This window comes from Triturus cristatus, chromosome 2_1, assembly GCF_964204655.1.
Source record: "Triturus cristatus chromosome 2_1, aTriCri1.1, whole genome shotgun sequence".
Taxonomy (NCBI): domain Eukaryota; kingdom Metazoa; phylum Chordata; class Amphibia; order Caudata; family Salamandridae; genus Triturus; species Triturus cristatus.
This window is the reverse complement of record NC_140581.1, coordinates 420,903,290-420,921,868: the sequence shown is the minus strand read 5'-3', so window position 1 is coordinate 420,921,868 and position 18,579 is coordinate 420,903,290. Positions and strand designations below refer to the sequence as shown.

The following is an 18,579-nucleotide window of genomic DNA, read 5'->3' as shown; positions in this document are numbered from 1 at the left end:
CTCACACTTCGAGGTCGAAGAGACACAAGAAATCCAAGAGAAGACATACCTCTTGACATCGTTCTTCGAAGGCTAGAGTCTCAAGGTCGAGATCGAGGTCGCCGACTCCAGCTGAGCGATCTCGGAGAAGGGACTTTATCTCTCCTACTCCTTCTCCTCGGGCGACGCCAGTAACCTCTCCGGCTGAGGCGTCGCAGGTTTCTGAGGCTTCTTCGCTTCATGAAGAATCACCGGCTGCGGCGACATCACCGGCGCCAGGAGGGTCCTCTCCAGGCCGTGTGGCTTCACCTGTGCGGGCGCCGTCCCTGGCTCCGCAGGCTCCAGTGCGACCTCAGGTGACTCCCTGTAGGGATCTCCTTTCTAGTGGCCTATGGCGCGGAACAGAAACCAGGCGTTGTCAGGAAGTTTACTACTCATAAACCCTTTTTATTGCGCGTCACACAGGTGGGGAGGTATCACCTAACAAGGGTTGTAGTCAAAAGAAACAAAATAAAAGGATTGTAGTCTCCACGGAAAGCAACAGTTCAATGCCTGGGACTTGAAGGGGAATAGGCGTCCCCAGAACTTCTTCCTTTTCTTTGTAGTGGTTTTGGTCTTCCTCTCTCTCTGTCTGCAGGGTGTGCTCTTTCTCTTTCTCTCGGGAGGGTCCAAGAACCGGTGAAGCCAAAAGAAAGAAAAAGAGAGGTACGTCTGGGTTAGACTCTCTGGTCGATTATGGGGGTTTTGTGCCACCTTCACCGGTCGTTCGTGAGGACAAAGGGGGGGGGGAAACCGAGGGTAGGAAGGGAGTGATGGTGAAGGAGTGGGACTTTGTGCTACCGTCTCCGTGTATTTTATACTCTCGCTCCCCAGCAGCCCCACCAAAAAGACCCCCGCAATGGCACTTGCCTGAGGCCACGACCCGTGAAGCGGGCCGCGGCGGTTGGACTCGGGGCGTCCTCTCCTCTTTCTAGGCCGCCGGGCTTGGGTGCAGTGTACTCTCTCTCCTTGCTGGGGCCGCGTCCTCCGTAGCTCTCTCCGTGGTCGCCTGCCGTCTCGGCCCTCTCGCTCCTCCTGGTTTCGTCCTCGCCGCCTCCGTCTCTACTTCCGCGCTCGCTGTCCTCCCTCCTGGTCGCTGGTGCTTTCGCCGTCTTCTCTCCTCCGCCGGGCTCCTCCTCCACGCTGCTGTTGCCCGTCTTCCTGGTTCCGCTCTCCCCCATTTCAACTTCCTGACTGCCGTCACCACGCCTCCCACGCACCACTAGACCGTGGGCCGTTTCCGGTCTGTGTAATCCGTCGTTTGTCGTGTTGTCACACTTCCGCCTTCCCGCGTCCTCGGGCTCCTTACACTCCCCTACAGGAAGGTACGGATTCATATCCTCCTTTTCCTGCTCCTGGGGCTGACTCTTCGCATTTTCTCAATGCGATGTTTGGTTTATTTGCAAGAGCCTCAACTCCATCCGGTTCGCCTTCAGGCCCCGTGGGCCCTTTGGCTTTAAACCTGGGTGTGCTTCCGTTTTATCCCCAGGCACCTTTCATGGCATTTATGCCGTCGACTCCGGCTTGGCATTTCCCGGCGCCGAGATTGTCTACCCCGGCTCCCCGGACTCCTTCAGAAGCTGAGTCTGCTCCACCTTGGATTCGGTCGACGTCGAGGGTCGATGTCGAGGCTCCTCCATCGACGCCGCTGGTGTCTTCTCCGGCGCCGCTTGTGGCTCCGCCGATGCCTTTGCCTAAGCAACGCTCCAGGAGAGAAGCTCAGAAATTGCTTGAGGAGGAAGAGTATTTGCAAGAACAGGAGGAAGGAGAAATTGTGGACTCTGTGGATGAGTTTGAGGGCCTTCAGGAAGCTAGTGGCCTAGATACTTCTCCTGAGTATGATTTACCATCTGCAAGTGGTTGTGTTGGGCAGGACGTTTCACCTTATCATGTTGTAATTAAGAAGGCAGCTGATTTATTGGGCCTTAAACTTCCCTCTACTGAGGTTAAGTCTAACATACTGACGGACGTTTTGAATACTTCTTCACCTACCTCTGAGCCCCTACTTCCATTCACAGAGGCTTTAACAGATCCAATTCTGGAGGTGTGGCATAAGTCTTTGTCTGCTCCGGTGGTATCTCATTCTATTTCGAGAAGATACAAGCCTGCCCCTGGTGATCCGGCTTTTTTGTCATCACATCCGACACCAGAGAGTCTAATTGTCCAAGCTTCTTGCTCAAAACAGTCTTCTGGTGCTTTTCCTACCATTTTGGGTGACAGAGACTCAAAAAAGACAGAGCAAGCTGCGAAGAAAGTATTTTCATCTGCAAGTAGGGCTCTAAAGTCAACTAATGCGACTTGCCTTCTTGGACGATATATACATGCTTTGATGGACTCTGTTGTGCAGCTTGCTCCTAAGTTGCCTGAGGAGGATCGTGCCAACTTCTTGGAAGTCCTTTCGGATTCACAGGCCGCAGCACTTCAAGTGATTCAGTCAGGCATGGACACTGCTGACTCTGTGGCTCGTGTTATGGGGTCTTCTGTGGCTACAAGGAGACAGGCATGGCTCAAGTCTTCAGGGTTTTCGGCTGATGTACAGGCGACCTTGTTGGATTTGCCCTTTGATGGGTCAAGGCTCTTTGGTTCTAGGGCGGATTCAGCCTTGGAGCGTTTCAAAGATAGTAGAGCCACCGCTAGATCTTTAGGCCTCCAGGTTCAGTCTAGAGGTTATGGATACAAGAGATATCGGGGCTTTGGAAGATCTGCTCCCTTTCGTGGCCGCCAACAATTTCAGCAGAGCCATCAACAGCAAAATCCCTTGTACAACTCATACAGAGGGAAGAAGAAGAGAGGCCTCAGGGGTTCAAATTGTCAGCAAGCCTCTTCCTCTTCTTCTACCTCCCCTCCTGCCACCGTTGGTACATCAGGAAAGCAGTTCTAGATTCCCCATCTTAGAACATGTTGGTCCAGTTGGAGGTCGGGAGTCCCACTTTCTACAAGATTGGAGACTGATCACATCAGATCGTTGGGTCTTGAAACTTGTAGAGAATGGGTAGGTCCTCCCATTTTTGGAGTTTCCTCCTTACCCTCCTCGCCAGGGTGGTTGTTCAGAAGACCACTTGTTGCTTTTGCAGCAGGAGGTTCTCACTTTACTCCAAAAAGGTGCGATAGAGGTGGGTCCGGAGCAGGAAAGGGGTCAGAGTTGTTACTCCCGATATTTCCTGATCCCAAAAAAAGATGGTTGCTTGAGACCAATCTTGGACCTCAGGATTTTGAACCTTTACCTCAGACAGGAAAAGTTCAAAATGTTGACCTCGGCTCAGGTTCTCCTTGCGCTGCAACAGGAAGACTGGATGGTGTCCATCGATCTGCAGGATGCGTAATTTCATCTTCCCATCCTAAAGTCGCATCGAAAGTATCTCTGGTTCACGGTGGGATCGCAACATTACCAGTTTGCAGTTCTTCCGCTCGGTCCAACTTCCGCGCCTCGAGTCTTTACAAAGGTGATGGCGGTGGTAGCGGCTCATCTTAGAACGTATGGGGTTCCTGTTTTCCCCTACCTGGACAACTGGCTGTTGAAAGCGGAGTCTCCAGAGTTGGTTTCGCGCCACTTGCAAGTGACAACTCATCTGTTCTTCAAATTGGGTTTTTCAATAAATGTACCCAAATTTCACCTGGTGCCTTCTCGGCGCAGCCTGTTCATAGGGGCAATACTGGACACTTCTGTGTGCCGGGCATACCCACCTCCACAGAGGATTCTCGTCATACAGGATATAATTCCTTTGTTTCACGATGGATCATTTGTTCCAGTCCTGAAGGTTCTTCGCCTGCTCGGTCTGTTTGCTTCCTCCATTCTGTTGGTCTACCATGCACGCTGGCACATGAGGGCACTTCAGAGGTGCCTCCGCAGGCAGTGGTATCAGCACAACCGAGATCTCGGGGAGAACATCAGAATCTCCAGAGAAGCTGCAGCGGAGCTTTTCTTGGTGGAGTGTGCAGGGCAACCTGTCTCAATAAAAGCCCTTTCAGCCTCCTCCGCCGGTGGCCACAGTTATCACAGATGCCTCCACTCTAGGGTGGGGTGCTCATCTGGGGGATCTGGAGATCAAAGGCCTTTGGTCTCCAGAGGAAAGTTTACTTCACATCAACCTTCTGGAATTGCAGGCGATACGTTTGGCACTGAAGGCTTTTCTCCCTTCCCTTCGCGGTCAGTCGGTTCAGGTCCTGACGGACAACACTACTGCGATGTGGTACATCAACAAACAGGGACGTGTAGGGCCGTATTGCCTCTGTCGAGAGGCTCTGCGGCTCTGGTCCTGGGCTCAGTGCCAACGGATTTGTGTGTTTGCAAATCATCTGGCAGGTGTGCTGAATGTTCGTGCGGACAGTCTCAGTCGGCGTTACTCGGCCGATCACGAGTGGCGGCTTCATCCGGAGGTGGTCCATCGCATCTTTCAGATGTGGGGATCCCCTCGGTTGGACCTGTTTGCCACTCACGAGAACGCGCACTGCCCATTATTCTGCAGTCTCCAATATCCGTTGCAGGGAGCTTTGGGGGATGCGTTTCAGATAGATTGGAGCTCACAACTTCTTTACGCGTTTCCTCCCATTCGCTTGATTCCTCGGGTTCTGAGGAAGATTCGCCAAGACCGGGCCCAAGTTATATTGATTGCCCCGAATTGGCCAAAAAGGGTGTGGTACACAGATCTTCTTCACCTCTCATCGCACCCTCCGCTCGGTCTCCCTCTCAGGGCAGACCTCCTCTCGCAGTCGCAGGGGCAGGTTCTACACCCCCACCTCCAGAAGTTTCCTCCCACACCTTTCGTTATGCCTCAGTGGGATTTGAATCTCGTACTCACTTTTTTAATGGGTTCTCTGTTTGAGCCTCTTCACTCTTGCTCGTTGAGGCTTCTTTCTTTTAAAACGGTTTTCTTGATTGCCATTACCTCGGCTAGGAGGGTAAGTGAGCTTCAAGCTCTTAGTTCGAAACCTCCTTTCCTGACCATTCATGCGGATAAGTTGGTTCTAAGGACCAGGGCTGCTTTCCTTCCCAAGATGGTTACCCCTTTTCATATGGGACATTCCATCAGTTTGCCTACCTTTTATCCTCACCCTTCCAGGGAGGAAGAGAGACTGCATCAGTTGGACCCTAAGAGGCCTGTCAGAGTTTATTTAGATCGGACTAGAGATCTGAAGCCGGACGATCATCTTTTCATGGGCTACGTTGGGAAAATGAAAGGCAAGGCAGTGCACAAGAAGACGCTTTCCAGGTGGATTATCTTGCGCATCAAGATTTTCTACGCCCTGTCCAAGAAGGAACCGCCTGAAGGTATCAGAGCTCATTCTACCAGAGCTAAGTCTGCTTCTTCTGCTTTGGCTAGAGGTGTTCCTCTTCGTGATATCTGTAAGGCAGCAACTTGGGCCTCCCTCCACACCTTTGCAAAGCATTACTGCTTGGACTCTGAGGTTAGGAGGGATGGCCATTTTGCTCGCTCTGTTTTGCAGGATTTTTTGGTCTAGTCAGGTGGACACCCTCCTCTGGGTGGGGTACGGCTTTGGGAATCTATTCGAAAGGTGAGGAATCCACAGGCAGAAGTATCCATCAGAAGTTACTTACCTTCGGTAACGCTTTTTCTGGTGGATACAATATCTTCCTGTGGATTCCTCACAGACCAACCCGCCTCCCCGTTGTCCACCTATTTCTACCAAAAAATAGTTTATTTTGATATGTCTTAATCATGTTTATACTTTAATAATGAGAATTGCTTATTCTGTAACTATTTCCCTATACTTTTATTTATTATGCTCTTGTGATTTTATATATATATATATATATTTGGTATGCTATGTTTGCATTTGAAAATGTGTCGGTCCGCCCGTTTGCCTCGGGGGCACTGAAAAATGGGTGGAACTGACGTCAGCACGCCCACGAGGTCCTTTTGTGGCTCCGATGACGTCATACGGTGCCGCAAGCGGAGCCAATCCATTGTGACGTCCTCGTCGACGTGGGAGAGCTAGGAAAGAATTTTCCTGTGGAATGCTGGCGCAGGGGGTATTCGAAAGGTGAGGAATCCACAGGCAGATATTGTATCCACCAGAAAAAGCGTTACCGAAGGTAAGTAACTTGTTCATTTGTTACAGTCCAATAAATCTTTATGTGGCTTTAGTAGTGCCACTAGAAAAACTTCTCTGGTGGTGGCATACTGGAGTCTCTCATGGCCCGGGAGGAAGTGTCTCAGAGTCTTTTGTCACTTGATATCTTTTCAGGAAGTCGGGGACCAATATATCCTGGTATAGCGCATAAAATTCAGTGCAGAGACCATCACTACCCAATATTTTACCATTGGCTATGTTTTTAGTCTTAACTCATAGATTTCCCACTGAAAGGTAGCGTTTAGTTGTAATGCTTGTTGAGGTGTTAATTTCTTTAAATGCACCCCTTATGTATATTTCGTGTAGTTCCGCTCTTTATGCACCACTGGATTGGTATAATAAGCAGTACTATTCTAATAGTGTGGTTCTTATGTCAGTTGTTTATGTCCATGTGTTTATGGCCATTGTGAAATATGAGCCCTAACCTAATCAGAGAGGTTAATATCAGAACTCTGATATCATTAGCATGCTACCATCATTTGACACCTTACTTCATGGCACCTAAAATTACAACTATGTTTTTTACAGGACAAATAGATTTCTGAAAGATGCTGTCCCTTAATCAAGTAGATATTTAAAGAAATTCCACATCCCAACTATTTCACGTAGTGATTAGCCGCAGCTCAGTTCATCTCGGAGTTGCCTTAAATAATCCCTGCAGCACTACCAGTGCCCCCAAATAGTCTTGCACAATATCCCTATGTTACAGTGCCCACTCTGTGAGGTTCCTGCTCAATGCTGGTTGGCCGTGTACCGCCCACTAGCCCTGTTCATCATTGCTGTTCACACCACTCTGGAAGGCTGGGATATTTTTCTCATTATCTCTGTCAAGTATAGTGGCCACACCGTAGGAAACTAAGGTGCGGATTTCCCAGTCAGGGTCCCCTTCAGGAAGCCCAGGCAAACAGTCACTGCTGCCACAGGCAACAAGTAACAGAAGCTCTCTCCAGCCTCCCTGTCTCCCTACTGGTTCAAAAGCGGGCACTCCAGTTCGGCTCATCCTGTTTGGTCCCTCTCACTCGATGGCTCTCTTGAGCCATGGAGCCTTGGCCCATTCAGCTGACACCTGCTTGTTTGCGTTGTTTAGTGCACTCCTCAGCTCCAGTAGAATCTTTCACCTCATAAACATCATTCACTCCAGTGTTCCAGAACAGCTGCCATAGTGACTGCGAGGAACCTACTTATCACTATTCTATTTGATCCACTGTTTCCATGGCTTCAGTTCGGAGGATTGATCGCTGATGTTTTTGCAGGTCTATTACCAAACTTGAATCTTTAGTCACTGGGGCCACGATGTTTCAGGATTTTACATTGGGCCAGCCCTAGAGCTCTCTCGTATCTGACTAGCTCCATTGGCTGAAACCATGTTTGCCCCCTTCCAAATCTTTATGCTTTTTTATCACCTTGAATGAACTTCACATTTATTGGCTGTAGGTTAATGTTTGCATGCCTTTCTGGTAAATAGATCCACATTCTTGGTCTTTGTTCTGCTCTGGGAGCCGAAATAAAATACTTCCCGATCATTTGCTCTTCAAATTCTTCGGATACGTCGTCTTATCCCATTATGTATCTTAAATGTCTCCTTAAGTTATACAAATCCTTACTCTCCCAGTTGTTTATCTTGTCTGAGAACACTCCAGTTGTATGTATTGTCAGTATTCATCTTCATATGATTTATTTCTTACTATTAACAAGCGCATGTATTTCAAAATCAGTTAATGTAGTAATGCTGACTTTCTTGGCAAGCAAAAGTATTTTGTTTTCTGTTTAAAGCTCATATCATGCGGATGTACTTACTTATTGTTTAATACCGAAAAATAATGGTTTGTGCTTTATTGTTCAGTGTCAGAGCAAACTAAACCAACTGGGCACAGAAACCTTGCCGGAGACAGATACTCAGGTGAGTTGTGACAATTTCCATTATTTTACACTTTGTATGAGAAAACAACTATATTTCAGGAATTATTTTGGCGTGCTGTATTATTCAATAGTAATGATGACGCAACATTTTGAAAATCATAATACACAACACATTTACTGATAAAAGACAAGAAAAGCTAAAAGTACACTTGGCACAGGTTAGAACAGTGACGCATGAAACTGAGACAAATGTAGTAAAGCACCGTAAAAGCGTGCTTTATAATGTAAGATGAAGAATCCATGCATACAAAGTAATACTAATGCATATAAATGAGTTGCACTAATCAGAATTACTTATGAATATGTTGTTTATTAGCATGTACCAATGAAAATTGTGGTATTAATAAAGTAGCATAGTGTTTCTAATGCCTTCCGTTAGAATGCACCATTTCGAAAAGTTGGTGCAAAAATGTGTAGAAACTAGGTACGATCTTGAAATTTCACATAAACATACTAGAGATTCTAAAGTTCATGAAAAGTGAAAAATTGATTTTGTCGTGTGAATTTTGAAAATTATATACTTATATGAATATTGAGAAAAATTGTGGTAGGGAATTTCTAACGTTAGCTATTTCCATGTAATAATGGCTGGTGAAAGTTTACATATTCCTTATTTGAAACGATTTATTGCATTATATTATATTTCTATTCAGAGTGTATTTCATTTGAAATGTGTAATGCCGATTTAAAGGTTTTTCCAAAAATGCTTTTTCTATAATGTTGATGTGAGTTTGCCCCCACCCTCCAGGGCCTACAACTGACCCTCTTAGCTAGTAGGTGACCATGTACTTTAGGAGGCAGACGGAGGATGTGAGGGTTTTTTATTTTATATCATTGGTTTAAACAAGGTCAGAATAGGGGTAACTGCGACACTCAGTCAGAATAGGGGTAACTGAGACACCCAGTCATAAAGGCAAAGAAATAATGAGACGAAGTCCCAGGTCCGGTGGACTCTTCCTTGGCTCCCTCTTCGTCTGTCCGCTTTACATCAGCCTCTTGGAGTTCTTTGGGGTAACGACATGTCTCATATAAACAAAAGAAACACAAAACAACCTCCCGTCAGACACAGGACTTCATTTGGGTGTGATTGACCCTCCACCTGTTTATACTGTCACCACGGTCTGTGAGGGTGGGGTCGTGAGGGAATAGGACGGTCCTGTCTAGTGCCCGGCTTCGTGTGTCCTCCCTGCTCTCCCCCTCCCAGTTAAGCGCTTTAAATAGGTCAGGAAAGGCACTGACCTGAAGCTACAGTCCTCCGGGACTGTAGCATGGGGTGTCTCGGTGTCCTGGATCTCCGATGGACGACTGGACACGAGAGCGGTACTGGCCGGGTCCTCACGGTCCTTCTGCTCTCCTTCCCCTGTACTCCCTCGACTCTGTCCGCTGTACGACTCTCTCTTTGGCGTTACTCCGTGTTCCTCTCCCTCTCCGTCCGACGCGATTCTCCCCTCTCTTGGCTCGGCGTGTGACGTCAGGTCTGCGCCCCCTGGGAGAACTAGAGCGCTGCCTTCATCCTGGTGGGACGGCGCCGCCGCCATCTTGAAGTTCTCGGGAGGCGCGTCGTCCGTATCATCCGCATCACAGTTGACCTCTCACCTGACCTATTAAAAAATGGTCCTTTTCAACTAATGAAATGTTGCTTTATTTTTTTAGTACATGTGTAACTTTTTTAATGTTTCTTCAATGTTCACAGTGAAATATTCCCGTGGGAACAGCATTTCAGCTGTTACTATAGACTGATACTTTGTATTTTTTTACTGACGTTAGGCCTATGTGGACTTCCGAATCTTTAGTTTCTCATGACTAGCATCTTACAAGTGTCCTAGGTGACATCACTGGGACTTTGTTAGAAACTTTATAAAAGAAGAAAGCCCAAAGGAGGGGCACAGCCATTCAGATTTTTCCTACTCTGAGACCCCAACGCTATGCTGATCGATTTTTGATGATTACTAAGAACTATCATCTTACTTTTGGATACTTTGTTGATGCTACAGTCGGTAGCTGATTGACTGAAACCTTCTTTGCCTCACAATTTTATTTTCATTTTCCTTTATTTCTTTTGTTATATGCTAATGGACTGGCCCTTAGTGGACTTTAAATCTGAACCCTTTCCCCTTTTTCTTAGGATTTGATCTGTTAGACAAACAAACTATCCTTCTACCTTTAATGGTAGTGGGACTCTGGAACTCAGTAAACCGATTTTTAGGTCGAGCTTTCGAGACCTCTTGTATACTTTAGTATACTTCTCTTGTTGGGCTTAAAGCCGTCCCCCTGATTTTCTTTTTTTTGAAAATCTGTTTATTGGCATTTTTAGTATTACAGTGCTAACAAAAACAATACTTGGTGGGCATTTCATTTACAGTGCAAAAATACGATGATACAGTGCATAAAGAACAAAAAGGATGCTAGGTTTCGAGTGTGGGACACAGTACATTAGATCTGGCATCAACATGAGAGGTATACAGCATTACACCATCCCCCTGATTTTCTTTTGTGTATTTCTGTGTCTTTAAACATATTTGCTTGATGATGGTCAGTCCTGCCTCTTTGTCCCTCATTTTGTCTTTGTTTTCTTCCACTGGAGTAGGGACCAAGTACTGTATGTTTACACCTTGGTTGTTCATCTGTTGTTTTTTTTTGTTTTCTATTTTTCTTAATTTCTTCCCTGCTCGTGTTACACTGTGGATGTGTGTTCAGCTTCTGCCCCCATTTTATTGCATCTAGCTTTTCCCTTTGTGGAAAAGCACTCCAAACTAGTGCTTCTCCGACTGCAGTTACTGTTAACAGGGCTATAAATCTTGTGGAACTTGGGCCTCTTTTAATTTTAGCACTTCATTTACGGTTTTGCTCCAGATCACTGCTGCTCCCCACCCTGGGCCACCACAGACTGACTGCCCCTTGTTCACTCTGACACTATACAGATCCTTTCACAACAGGCTCGCTGAACATATATGACGTAACTGATTGTTTATGCTGGAATCGGACAGTTGGCATAGGTAATTGGATATTGATGCACGCTCTTGCAGTGCTGTGTTTTAATATGCATTAAACTTCTTTTGGAAAGACAATTTGTGTTATTACCGCATCCAGGTTCGAGTGTCGGCCTCGGCTCAAAATCTTGTGATTCTCTGCAAATCATTTAATATACCATGGCTAAAAATAAATATATGTTTTCCTCTGTAATGAAACTGGTTCTCGTGTAAAGCGCTCCAATATCTTCTGGTCCCATTTGTGCTATGTAAAACTGTCCGAGGAGGGAAAGTCTATGCAGCCTTCATAGCAAAGTCCGAGGAGGGAAAGTCTATGCAGCCTTCATAGACTTCTCCACAGCATTTGACAAAGTAGATCGTCCTTTGCTGTGGAGGAAATTAACGGACCTGGGCATGCCAACCACGATCCTGGGGCTGGTTCGGGCTCTTCACTCTGATACCTGGTGTAGAGTTTTATTGGGAGGGGAAAGAGGTCTCTCTCAAGTTATTTCTTCAGTTAATGGATTAAAACAAGGTTGTTTATTGGCCCCTTTATTATTTTCCCTATATATATATATCTGACCTCCCCCATGCCCTGTCCTTAAGCGATGGTATTGCCCCTGTATTAGGGGACAAGCCGATTGTCTGTCTGTTATACGCAGACGATATATTAATATTGGACCTAACTCCAAGAGGATTAAACAATCGTCTACAGGCACTACATGATTACGCAGAGACACACCATCTGAGGATAAATGTGTCTAAAAGTAAAGTAATGTGTAGGACGGGAATGAAAAAGCTGAAATATGGGAGCTTTACTTGGTCTGTAGGTGGACAGAAGTTGGAAGTTGTAAATCTTATGTCTTCCTAGGAAAAACAATATCTGGTAATTTAAGTGATAAGGCCCATATAGCAAATAATACCCGGAAGGCATTGGCACAATGTAAAAGTTTAAGTTCTCTTTATAGATCTACTGGCAGAAGACATTTTGCCCTTCTGCTAGAGGTCTTCAGTGCCAAAATCCCAGCTTCCCTACTTTATGGCATTGAATTACTTAAATTGGGCAAATGGGGTTTTTAGAACGTTACGGAGGGCAAGATCTTGCGGTATTTAACTACGGTTAATACCGCTTGTACCGTGGCCGCTCTTAGGTTGGAATTTGGCCTGCGTAGCAGTTGGGTCCAGGGCCTCGCTGGGCTAGTGCGATGGGTCTTTAATATTGTAAAGGGAGAACCCGGTACTCTAAGATATCTTATTCAAAAAGAACTACTGGGATCCCTAAAAGAGCACTCCCTAATTGTAAAGAATTTCAGAATTGCAGTTGATCTTTTGCAATTGGATGAATCAGCACTTTTTACACTATCTGCATATCAGCTGAAGTCCACCTTCAAACTAGCTACATGGAAATTAAGTTTTGGGATGGATAGGGAAGCCCTCATCTTAAAGAAAGGTGTTTCCCCGGCCATTGATTCCTGCCTAATAAGGAAAATACAACCCTATGTTACCTGGAACCTTCCTCATGGTGTACGCTGCTTTTTGTTTCTATTGAGGCAGGATTGTCTTCCTTTGAATAATTTATTGTCTAGATGGTATGGTTCTTCAGCAATGTGTAATCTTTGTAACAATGCTTCTCAGGATATCACTCATGTACTCTTTGTCTGCCCAGCTCTGCTTTACATCGGCGTAAGTGGTTGAGACCAATTTGTTTAAAATTAAATATTTTGTCTGCCACCAAATTCTTAGACGCCATTTAAAAACCCCCAATGAAATGTTTTGTTATAAAATCTTCAACTTTTTAAAAAGCTTTCTAGATATATACTAGAGGTTCTCAAAATGTTCTTTTTCTGTTGTTTTTATTTTGATTTTAAATGCATGAAAATGTATTTTCCATGTGTTATCCTTTTATGTGGATCTCATTTGAGTTCCAAAATCGTAAATAAAATAAAAACTACACAAACTATGTAAAACTGCAAGCAAACATTAATTGTTCCTGCATTTATCCAGCATTAATCCTGGCAACTCAGCTCTAAACTGTGAGTCCCTGGCTGCTGAGACCTCTATGATTGCTTTGTGCCGTTTTTCGAGGCTGCACGGTGCCCCATGACGACAAAAAAAGGAGGAGATAATTCAGGCCGGACGTCGCAGTCCTGAGACCGGGCTGGTGACTTTGCCCCCGGCTGCTCTCTGCACGAGTCCACAACGGCTCACTCGCTCCCGCGAGACGGGTGCTATGGGGCAGAAGTGATGATCTGGGAAACAGCAGGGTAGCGGAGTACCGCGGGGGATTTAACTGCGGCGCATCGGAGCTGTGGTGCTGAGTCCAGCGGTAACGTCTTGGCGTTGTTCATTCAGACCGGGAGAGCGGGGAAACCCTGGATGCAGAGGTGAGCACGGGATCCCTACACGTGCCACATATACTGACTGGCGCCGATAGACACTAACCTGGGCTCATTGTCGGTGCTCGACGCCAACACATCCTTCCCTGTATCTACACCAGAGTGAGTGTGGAGCGTGACGAAGAGACGCCGGGCCTGACTGCGCCAATTTGTAGTAGGCCGCATGGAGACAAGCTAAGTGCGCATCGCATGGCCTAAACGATCTGGGTTGCGAGGGGGTTCCAGGTGGGACCACGATAACACTCCCAGAATCAGCGGCGGAAGCCGGGGGCCTAGGGATTATACAGTGGCCCTCTATTTCTGTTTCATGCACGTTTGGGTTACACAGCCTGGCCTGACCTATTGAAGGGTCTCCGGTGCTGCTGTGACACTACCCTTCATCGTCTGTTTGTATGTGGCGCCTGGTGCTTGGAGACGGGGGGCCCCAGCGCATAATCCTCCTTGCCTCATTGCCTGATCCAGGAGGGTCATCTATAGCGCTATTTCTCTGGGGCGAACTTCCCTGCATGCCTGCCCTGGCTAACTAATCATTCCGCTCCCACTAAACCTGCTGTGTGCTCCCCTATTTTGCTGCATGAACGGTGAGGCGCACTTTGCATTTCTCAAGCACAGTTGGACAAAGGAGTATTTTGGCTGCAATGCAAAAAAGCTTAACATCTATCGAAAGCAAGATCGACTCTCTATCCTACTGAATGGACCGTATGACAGAGCGTTTGGACAAACATGTGGAGAGGATGGACAAGAGGGAGCGCGGGGTCACGGAGGTCGAGGAAGCACAGACGGAACTGGACCCAGAACACAAACAGATGGGCAATCTCTTGCTCACACTACAAGAGAAGGCGGAGGACCTCGAAGCTAGGTTCCGCAGAAGTAACATCCGAATTACCGGTCTGACAGAATCTACAAGTGTTGGAAATATGGAGCTATTTGTGGAGCAGCTTCTTACGACGATGCTGGGCCGAGACACGTTCTTCTCCGTGTTTGTGGTGGAGAGAGCACATCGCTCATTGGGCCAAAAACCCCTGCCTGGTACTGCGCCTAGGCCTATCATCACCAAACTGTTAAACTACAGGGATAGAGATGCGGCGCTGAAGGTGGCGCGGGCGAAACAAACTTTGCACGATGAGGGGTCGAATATTTCTCTCTTCCCCGACTTCACAGTTCGAGTGCAGGAGACACGCAGACAATTTGCTCCCTTGAAGAAACAACTGCGGGAACAAAATCTTGATTACGCCATGTTGTACCCGGCACGACTCTGGGTGAACCACCAGGGCAGATCCCGCATCTTTACAGAAAGCTCTGAAGGAATGGTCTAAAGAAAAAGGCACCTGGTATGGTGTCGCCCACCCTTGAAGGCACGACGGGCGGCAGCCTTGACGACCAGGACTGATAACCTAAGAATCCATATACTACAGATAAGAATTGTTGTTTGCATGGGAAACTGCGGGAACTGTAGTTTATTATGGCCTTAGAATTATAGCTATTGTTGACGGGGCAGGGGAGTGTTTGTGTTAGTTGCAGTATCACGGACGCTATGAAGAAGTACCTCTCTGGTTAGATCTAAACGGGGACAATTTCATAACAATTTGCATGCTAATGCGGAGTTTTGATGTTATATGACCTAACTGATTTGTCTGATTGATGCACACCATGTACTAGATGATGGATGGAGGGGGTGGTTAGCTAGTTGAGCAAATATAAGTAGCAGTCTTGGGCAACATCTGCCCACGTATGAGTCCCACAACCTGGAATCTTTTCGATTTTGTTTGTTGTTTGGTATTGTAATGTTTTTTTTTGTTTTTTTTGTGATTGTTATGGGGATTACAGGGTAAACTCACCATTGCAAAGTGGGGGAATGTATGGCGTGGGTGGGGAGTGCAGAGACCTACTTGGGGTTTCAATATGATTGAGGTGCTAATTGATTTCTTGGTTTTTTGCGTCCATGACAGACGATGTACACAAGGTTGTATACACGCACCGACAATGATTGCTGCTCCACAACTTACTAACTTCCATGGCACAAACACATTCATCGCTTTTGTTATGTATTATCCCTACAACCATTATGAGACACGCTTTTGCTCTGTAGCACATTCACGGCTGGCATGATGACTCCTATCGACATATATGGCACAGGCGCACTCTAGTAGGATTAAGGTTTTAACCTGGAATGTGCTCAGCCTCAATGACTATAGGAAATTGAGGAAAGTTATGGCCTATTTGGCAAGACACGATGTAACTAATGCACTGTATTAGGAATCTCACTTACCTCTGACTAGCAAAATGCTTCGTAGTAGAGGCCTACTGGGAAATACGCATGCAGCGGGGTTTATCCCGCACGCCCGCAGGGTGATCACTTGGATGAATCCGAAGTCTGACTTCAAACTGGAACCATTCAACACTGACCCGGAGGGTAGATAGGCTATTTCAAAATGCAGTGGGAAGGATTTGAACATGACTATAGTCAATATTTATGGCCCTAACTTTGATAATCCTAAATTTTTCACCTTGTAGCTGGATGAATGAAATGCTGGAGGGAGTTATCAGCTTTAGGGAGGCGGCTTTAATTGTGTCCTGGACCCTAGCAGGGACAGGTCTGGAGGCCCGGAACGGCGCACCTCCGCGGCAGCGCGCACTGTTGGAGATATTATGACTCAATTGGAACTTTGTGACGTTTGGCGCTGTTGCGCCCCAGAGAAGGGTGGGTGCACACACTACTCCGCTTACCACGATCTACACACTAGAATTGACTATTGGCTAGCTTCAGGGTCTATGTATGATCAGGTTCGCAACTGCATGGTGCTCCCTCGCACTCTTTCGGACCACTCCCTGGTTCTGTTGGGGATAGATAGCATGCAAAAACACATTCCACCTTTCACCTGGCGTTTTCCCCCATACACCTTGCTGGACACTGTTTTTAAATCAGAAATAGCCGAGCCCATAGATACCTTCTTTGAATGCAACATAGGGTCGGTGGAGTCCTTTGCGATAGTGTGGGAGGCATTCAAGGTTCACATCCGTGGGATAGCCATGGCTAAACACTCTGGAGTGCTTCGCGCTCTCCGTAAGCGTCTCTCAGACTTGGAGAACTCCCTAAAGTCTCTGGAACACAGGTGCCTAACAGGTTCAGATGCCAGTGTTGGTGAGGAATTCCAATCTTTGTTGCAAGAATACCACGAATTTGCAGACTCAGAAACTAAGCATCTAGGGAAGTATGCGACAGCCCGCACGTATGGGAAAGGCGAGCGACCAGGGGCGGTCTTTGCATCTCTTCTGAAGAAGCGTAGGGAGACAATGGGAGTCACCGAGATAAGAAGTGCTGAGCGGGAGACTTTAACTGAGGAGACGGCTATTGCCGACAGATTTCGGCAATATTACTCGAACCTATATGGCTCACAGAGCACGGCCACTGACGAAGAAGTCCTTGACCAATTCACATACATCAAGCTACCCTAGCTGACAAATGAACACCGCGAATACCTCATGCGCCCATTGCAAACAGAGGAAATATCCAAAGCCCTGGCGGGGATGAAATCAGGTGGTGCGCCAGGCGTTGATGGACTCACAGTCACATTTTATAAGGAATTCAAAGATATACTTATCCCACATTTAGCCACGTTGTTTGAGGAGATGTGTGGCAATGGCATCATGCCTCCCTCGATGAAAGAAGCGCTAATAGTCGCTATCTTGAAGCCAGACAAGTCCCCACTTGAGTGCTCATCCTATCGACCCCAGTCGCTACTAAATGTAGACACTAAGCTATATGCCAAGATTTTGGCTTTCCGTCTGGCTCCACTGATCCCATATTTAGTGGCACCAGAGTAAGCTGGTTTTGTCCCTAGTAGAAATTTGACATACAATTTGAGGACGGTGTTCGGGGCGATTCAACTTACAAGGCAGGACGTCCAGGCTGTGGCTGTATTTCTGAACATGGAAAAGGCGTTCAATTCCGTAGAATGGACGTTCGTTAGGCATGTCCTTACGAGAATGGGGCTGGGTGGTGTCTTCTTACAGATGATTGGCGTTTTATATAACCCCCCACTGCCAGGATCAAAATCGGCAACTTAGTTACAGCCCCAATCCATATTACTAGGGGTACGCGTCAGGGGTGCCCATCATCCCCCATGCTCTATGCCATGGTGGCGGAGCTATTGGGCTGTGCTCTTCGCGAATATCATAGACACAGAGGCATACGCTTTCCGAGGCACAAATTGATCCTTTCCACATATGCAAATGACATGCTGCTTTATGTAAGGGACCCTGACCACAACTTATCACCAATGCTCAGAGAAGTTGTTAAATTTGGCACGATGTCAGGTTTAAGGGTTAATTGGACATAATCAATAATTTTCCCTCTTACACCTGCTACGTTGCCCTTCACACCTGACTATCCACTGAAGTTGACAACGGAGCCAGTGCGCTATTTAGGGGTGAAGATTCACACTGACTCAGAGGTGGTGTTTTGAGAAAATGATGGGGTTGCAATTAGCAAGTTGGAAGATGAGGTAGACCGGTGGATTCGGCTGCCACTGTCGTTAGTAGGCAGAGTTTCAATCATGAAGATGGTAATACTTCCCCGCTTTTTATTTTTATTTGCCAATATCCCTATGGTCCTTCCTAGCTCTTTCTTTCGATTGCTCACTTCACTACTACTCAAACTAGCCTGGGCCGTAAAGCATGTGAGGGCCAGTTGGGACATTCTCCCGCTTCCTTACCGAATGGGCGAATTGGGCGCCCCGGACCTTTTTTTTATTATTTTTTATTTATTTATTTATTTTTTATACTACAGGGCAGCACAAAGTGCTCACGCTCATTATTGGATACATGGCCCGATGGACAGCCCTCATATTCAGATAGAGGTTGTATTAGCTGCACCGCTCCCCTTACCAGCTATGTTGTTTAACACGCCTGATTGCAGTACTGGGATTATGGACTCTATTAATGCATCTATACACATCTGGCACCACCTTCTGAAATTGCAAGCTGGAGCAATTTTATACTCCCTGTTGACCCCATGGGAATGGTGTCTTTGGTTACCTCCGTGTAGAGATAAGGGAGTGAACTGAGAGCCCAGCTCCTTAAATATTTTAACGATAGGGGACATGTTCACAGGGGGAGGGGCTAAGAAATGGGAAGATGTTGGAGCGGGCGACCAAAATGACTCGATGCTGAACAGATTCCAA

The 18,579-nt window shown here is 46.7% G+C and overlaps 1 protein-coding gene across 3 annotated transcripts in view; it reads left to right on the top strand.

Moving 5' to 3' along the window:
* Positions 1-18,579, top strand: part of CENPK (centromere protein K) — a 569,542-nt gene that overhangs the window by 182,934 nt on the left and 368,029 nt on the right. For all 3 annotated transcript variants that reach the window (XM_085631740.1, XM_085631750.1, XM_085631756.1), the window contains one exon: positions 7,955-8,011. In XM_085631740.1, coding sequence (XP_085487866.1) covers positions 7,955-8,011 — 57 coding nt within the window. The remainder of the gene's footprint in view (positions 1-7,954; positions 8,012-18,579) is intronic.